Below are 7,016 nucleotides of genomic sequence, written 5' to 3' on the forward strand. Positions count from 1 at the left end.
TGATCATTCTTCCAGAAGCGCATTTTTGAGGTCAGACACTGATGTTGGACGAGAAGGCTTGAATCGCAGTCTCCACTCTAAATTCATCCCAAACATGTTCTATCAGGTTGAGTTCAGGAGTCTATGCAGGCCAGTCAAGTTTTTCCTTACCAAATTCACTCATCCATGTCTTTATGGACCTTGCTTTGTGCACTTGTGCACTGGTGACTGTGGAATATTTAGTAATGAGGAAATTTCATAACTGGACTAATTGCACCAGTGGCATCCTATCACAGTACCACGCTGGAATTCACTGAGCTTCTGAGAGCGACCCATTCTTTCACAAATGGTTGTAGAACATTATGGGTCTGCATGCCCAGGTGCTTGATTTTATACACCTGTGAGTGGAACACCTGAACTCGCGATTTGGATGGGTGAGTGAATACTTTTGGCAATATAGTGTATTTATTAGAATATTCATTCCTCTTATATCCCAGCAATTTGCTGAAAGCACATAATACATTTTTTTAATAGACATGTTTAATGGTGTGATTAATATTATCTCACCTTTTTATTTATATTGAGGTTACTAAGACAAAAGAATGAGCTTGCCATTTTACTGATCAAACAAAGCCTCTGTCTTAAAGAATTTCCTGTAAATATTTTTTTTTTATTAGTTTAAACTTGTGATTTGCCTGGCTGCCAGAACTATGTTATAGATAGGGCTGCATCACACTGCCCTGAATATGAGTAAAATTGAAAAAATTTTTTATGCAATGCCTTTTATGCTATAGCTATTTTAATATTGAAATATATTTTTCAAGTCTAGCACAACTGGGGACAGTACTGCTTTCACTAATCACATATGTCTATAACAAAATCCTATTACAAACAAAATCTAATATACTTAGGCTTTGATTTATTTCACAAATAACAAAGTATATGTTGGAGGCTAGGCCTTATATAACAATCGCTTTGCTAATATGTGCAATGGCAGGATTGTACTGTAGACTCATAAATGCTGAGTTCTCTGTTATCGTTAAATTCAGTTGGTTTTGCTTTCAGTTCCAGTGGATTACCTTATTTTTTAACCAGCTCAACTAATAAATTTAACAAAAAGTAGCTAGTAGTAATGACAACAGGCAGAGAAGCAACACAATGCTGGTTGAGTGATGACATTTCTGACACTGGGTTTGTCTCTTGTCTGACACCCTGCAACTGTACGTGTACATAGATGAAATGGTCTCTGGTTTAATGTGAAATTCCTATATATTTGTATCATCACTGATACACAACACACAATAAATTCTACTTTCACTGTGCAACTATTACATAAACAGTATTTATATATGTGAATTATGTAGCTCACAAAGTTCAGTTGCCACCTTGTGGCAAAAGGAATTATAAAGCACTATATAACAAAGCAAAATAAAACGTTTAAAATGATTTACATTTGCAGTGATGAAACAGCACAGAAAGATTTAAATGTCTGTTCAAATCACTCAAAACTTGCTTGAAAGAGTATGTAAGTTAAATGAAAAACAGTGAGATGAGGTAGCGCTAGTAAACACAGGAAATTAGTTTTTATAGATATTAGCATGCTCTAAACTAAAAGGGAGTACATGTATAGTATAAAGGAAGTATTTCTTCTTTAAAATCTTCTCTTGCCCATTTTTTGCACAGACACAAATGAAAAGACTTAGGACGGTAGCTTCAGCTATTTAAATATACATAAATGGCACAAAAATATACCAAACGGGTCCCTACTTTGTGATTTTAGGTTAGTGTTTCTTAAATAGTGTTCAATAATGTCTCTAACATAATGTGTACAGTTTTCTACACGTTTGCAGCATATGCTGGTTGTAGGATTGCCTGCTTGGTCTACTCATTATCTTTCAATTTTACACATTTCATGTGGTGCATGTAAAGTATGTGATTCTAAATTATGCATTCAATTGATAATTGAACAGAAGGAACACTAAAATTCTAAATACAGAAAACAATTATTTCATACTGAGCAAATGCTTCCTCTGTCATCAAAAAGCAAGAATTTAAAATGAAGCACATGGTGCATACAACAAAGCATTTATTTCTCTTCTCTTCTTAAATCTTAAATTTTTAATTCGTAAATTATAGATTTTTTTTTGCATGTGCGTTGTGGTGAGCTTTATGGAAACTCCCACATGTTAAAGAACACTTGTCATCACTTCCTTCCTGTGAAGACCTACTGAATTATGTTTGAGCTGACAGTGGAAAATAACACAACTGAAAAAAGACAGAGTCAGAGCAAGATTTTAATCAGTCTGCAAATTTTTTAACTCTATAAATTCTTAGATGTAAGCAGTTTATTGTTTTATTCTTTTACATGTCGGAAATTGGTTCTTAGCAAGGTGGAATTAAGATTGTAGAGAAAAGAGTCTTTTGTGTAAAAGAGCAGCCATGATTAAGAGTTCTCTCTGTGTGTTTTTCATCGTTTCCTTCCTGCACACAGGTACGTGGTAATGCGTAAATTATTTTAAAGACATTTTGTATATAATGTACTATACAGTTTGTACAGTATTATCAGGATATCTAATATGGAATATTCATATTGTCCTTTGTATTTATATCACTTTATCTTCTGTACCTGGAAATTGAGATTTATGTCACTTTAAAGCAGATAATCTTGCTGTGAGGTCATTTCGGCAGATTAATTCTTGGAGTTAAATGCTAACTAAATTAAATGATTTAAAATTGTTACAGCAAGATTTATTGATTAAGCTATGCGAGAACTGACAACCTGCATTTTCAGTTTTAAAAATCATTAAAAAAAGGAATTAAGTGTGCAAGAAAAAAACTATCTGAAATGACTTAATTATGAGACAAATTAAAGCATAAGAAACACCACAAAGATTTTTGTTGTTTGAACACATATTTATTCATTGCTATTTCATGGTAATAGAAAGGCAGTATATTTTCAGTTACGTCTTGTGAGGGTCTGTAAAGATAACTGAATATGTGTGCATAAAATGTAATGTTGTTGTAATTTAAGATGGGCTTAATTAACAATTGTGCTCAAATAATTGATAAAGCAAACATTATTTTTAATTAAGTCACAGTTTTAAGTAATTTATATTTTAAAAAGTGCGAAGTGAGGATTCTCCAAGCAGAATTTATATCTGGTCTAATCACTCATGACACACACAACATAGATATTCAATGATGTGACTTTGCTGTGCCTCACTAATTGTCACAGTGCTTTACATTAAAGCTGTCTGATATAATTTAAAGCAATTAACATGGAAGAAAAATGTACGTCAGCATTAATATACCAATAAGTGATTAGACCTTTAACCATAACAACACTTCTAATAATAGTTTTTTAATAATAAATGAAAGCATGTCAAATAATGAACACATGCATAAACTATTGTATCTATTATTTTTTATATTATCTAGATTTTTTTATATTTTATTATTTACCGTAATTTATTTGTATAATCAACCCCGCAATGACCTTTCACCTTAATTGCAATTGTTTTGTGGCAAACTTCAGAATTAAGACAGATAATTGTAGATAATTAAAATTAATATGCTGACTAATGAAGTAATTTTGGTTAAGGTAAACTTTTTTTTAATACTATTTTGAGTACACAATGTTTACCTATAATGTCAATGTGACAAAAATAGCTGATTAGTTTGTTTTTTTTCCTTTATGGTGCTAAAAAAAATATATCAAAACAAAAAGTCTCCATGTATATAAACTACTAAGAACTGCTAATTACCAAGAAACTCAGCACATTGTATATTTGCCACAGAACTGGCTAAAACTAGATTGAGGATGCGTGCACAGATCAAACACAGACCATAATAAAAATGTCAGAAGATTCACAGTTAAGGACTTTGAAAGGTCCAAGGAAGTGTATTTTGGCATAAAAGAGTAAGGCAGTTTTCCACCAAAAAGGCATTGTAAACCATTTGCCTTTTCTGTCTCTACAGGCATCTCCAACAGCAGGATATCTATCAGTCTCAGTCAGGAAGGAGATAACATAATCTTGACCTGTGTCCTTTATGGAAATGAGAGTCTCACTCAGATCAACTGGGAGATGGTGCAAGGTTCTATTTACACCAAACTAGGAATCTTTCATCCTACTCAAGGCATCCACATCTTCTCTGAGCACTTTGGCAAAATAAAGATACAGGGGAAACACAAACCTCTGGCACTCTCAGACCTTTCCTTTCAGAAAGCAGCAATAAATGAGAGTGGACAAATCTGCTGTCAGTTCATTACCTTTCCATCAGGCATTCTGAAGCAATGTACTGACATCAGTGATGCAGCCATAAAAAGTATAGTGATTTTACACCAACCTTATTTATTCAGTGAATCACTCCTCAGCCTTCACACTTTTTATTACAATATTTACGATTTGTTAAATGTGTGTTAATGTGTACACACACTTTCTAGGTGTGCTCAAATCTCAGGAAGCAGAACCCCATGAAGCAGGACGAAAGCAGGGTTTATTTGGGCAATTTGGAGCTTTGGCAGTCGGATGCATACTTTCTGTCTCATTTCTGACTATTTCTATCTACATTTTCCAGAGGTGCTTCTGTAGGAGGTACAATAAAAAAAAATACCAATGATGTATAATCTACATTGACATTTTGTTAAAACCTATGCCTGTCAGATCATATATAATAATATGGCAATTAAAATTCTAAAATGCAAACACAAGCAAAAGTCTTAGACACCCTTTAAAAATCAAGATGTTTATTTTATGTCTTCTGCATTACTGGGTAATGTTCAAATGTTCATTTGTATGCCAGTTATTAAAACATACTACATATTTGCTCACTTCTCATACAAAAAATGCACCTGAGAGAGCAAAACAAACAAAAATTTGACAGTTGCAGCCCCCAAAAGAATTGTGGCTGGTTCTCCGAGGTTTAAAACCTCCTAGAAAACTTTTTTAAATAAATCTGCACTAAGTGTACCTGAGACTTCTGATGCGTTTTTAAAAAAAGCAAAAAGTGGTCATACAATGTGGTCATACTGTTTTTGATTTTCTGTTTTCTACATTTATGGTAGATTTGTTAGGTTTATTTATTCATGCCTAGACGATACATTATATGAACTATATGGTGTATCTCTATAAATGTATGTATGAGAAGTGGGCAATTATGTAGTATGTTTTTAATGCTCTGTTTTTATTATGGATGATCTGTTCCTAGAAGACAAGTACTTGAGATACAACATATGTATACAGACCCATCAACGTTTACAGAGGTAAGAGATCATCATTTTAAGAAATTCAATCAACAATACATTCTAGCATACTGAATGTACCCTGAAATGTACATTTACTATTGTCTCTAACTGTATTTAAAAACTCATGATATGTGCTATGGTTTTCTTTTTACTTGATCTAAGATGAAAGAATGTGTGGTATATAGTGTTGTCTGTATTTCCTGTTTTCATTTTCTTTTGCAAAGACACTGTGGTTGAGATTTAGTGGCCACTGTTTAGCTAAGCAGGTTCACACATAGATTGATAAGACTAACATTTTCCAGTAAGTAATGGAAAAAGCTCATACTGTAATTATACAATACTGTTTTAGGTTAACAAGCTTAATGTAGTATGATGCCCACTTTAGATAAAAAAACATAACTATATATAACTAATAAAATAACTGGTTAAAAAAAAAAAACACATGCAAGGTGAGGTGTCAAAATTACAGAGCAAGTGCCAATTGCCTGTGATAATATATCACAGTGTAAAGCCTGCTAAAGTAGCTAAAATAAAAAGGAATGATAAGCCTATTATCAATGGAAAGTTGTGAGCTTTTTTTTTTTTTTTTTGCATTTTTCAATACTGACTACTGTAGAACATTGTTACATTGTACAGAACATTGACATAAGCCAAAACCAATTCAAAAAAATATTAATCTTGCCTATATTTTTTAGATGTACACGGAAGAGGCACATGAAGTCCCCCCCTCAACCTCTGGCTTTGACCCCTCAAAATTATATGCAAAGATTAAAGAGGATTTGTATTATGGCCGGCTATGGAAGGCCTATCAAGGAAGAACACGTGTATCAACACAAGGGTGTCTAGTTGGTTCACGACAGATTTATTACCGTCTTGGTGAAAATCCTCTACGAAAAAAGGACCAAGAGAACACACCAAACATCCCAGATACAATGGATACAATGACAAGATCATCTTCAGATAGCAGTAACTAAACATAATATCATCTGCTAGTCAATAGAAGCTACTACTTGAACATATTGTGGAAAGCAGGCAATTGTACAATGTAGTAGCACTAGTAGTATTAGTGTTACTTCTTAAGATACAATTTTAAGGTATAATTATAAGGTCCACAGACATAGAAAGCACAGGATGTGGAGACTTTTTTCACATTTAATTCTACACACCACTCTACAATGCAAACACAACTATAATTACACAAATATATAGCAGTGTTTTGCTCTATATGTATACTTTGTATTCAAGGTCATTTTATTTCTATTTTGTTAGCGGTTATACATTTAAATGAAAATAATACATTTCCTTGGATTGCTTGTATCTTATTTACTAGTGCTATAAAATGTTAAGTATGTCAAAATTATTTTCATGATTTATCATAAGTGAATGCCTGTATGTGAAGAGGTAGCAGTTATGTTATAATTGCTAGATTGTTATACATTTGTAGTATTCTAATATATAAGATTGATATATTTAATAAAATGTAATGTTTGGACAGGTGGGAGGGGAAAAGCCAGACTTCAGTCTTGGATGGTTGTGTTAGAAATGCAACTAATGTAACCAAAAACAGTGCTATAACACGATAGCAGAACTTTGTTATTGTACTAAATGGAAGGGGAAATTAAAATGTTTGTGAGCAGACCCAAATTATAGACCCTATGTAACAGGGAAAATAAATAAAACATTTATTTTATGAATCTGTTTTATTTTATGCATTTAAATATATTTAACTCATCGTGGAGTTGTTTGTCTACTTACTTGTTTACTATAACAATCTATCAAGCAGTTAATGATT

General features: G+C 32.6%; 1 protein-coding gene across 3 annotated transcripts; it reads left to right on the forward strand.

The window, feature by feature from the left end:
• Positions 1-6,918, forward strand: si:ch211-196f2.6 (immunoglobulin domain-containing protein). 3 transcript variants are annotated; one of them, XM_046852856.1, is made up of 5 exons: positions 1-413; positions 3,958-4,305; positions 4,424-4,574; positions 5,188-5,242; positions 5,920-6,918. In XM_046852856.1, exons 1-5 carry the CDS (start codon positions 410-412, stop codon positions 6,196-6,198), a joined length of 837 nt encoding a protein of 278 aa, XP_046708812.1. In that variant the 5' UTR covers positions 1-409; the 3' UTR covers positions 6,199-6,918. The 3 variants fall into 3 exon arrangements, with proteins under 3 accessions (XP_046708812.1, XP_046708811.1, XP_046708810.1); XM_046852855.1 differs by lacking the exon at positions 1-413 and adding an exon at positions 522-2,470 and having other exon boundaries at positions 5,191-5,242; XM_046852854.1 differs by lacking the exon at positions 1-413 and adding an exon at positions 1,001-2,470.
• Positions 6,919-7,016: the final 98 nt, after the last annotated feature.

This window comes from Silurus meridionalis, chromosome 6 (assembly GCF_014805685.1).
Source record: "Silurus meridionalis isolate SWU-2019-XX chromosome 6, ASM1480568v1, whole genome shotgun sequence".
In the NCBI taxonomy this organism is placed as follows: Eukaryota; Metazoa; Chordata; class Actinopteri; order Siluriformes; family Siluridae; genus Silurus; species Silurus meridionalis.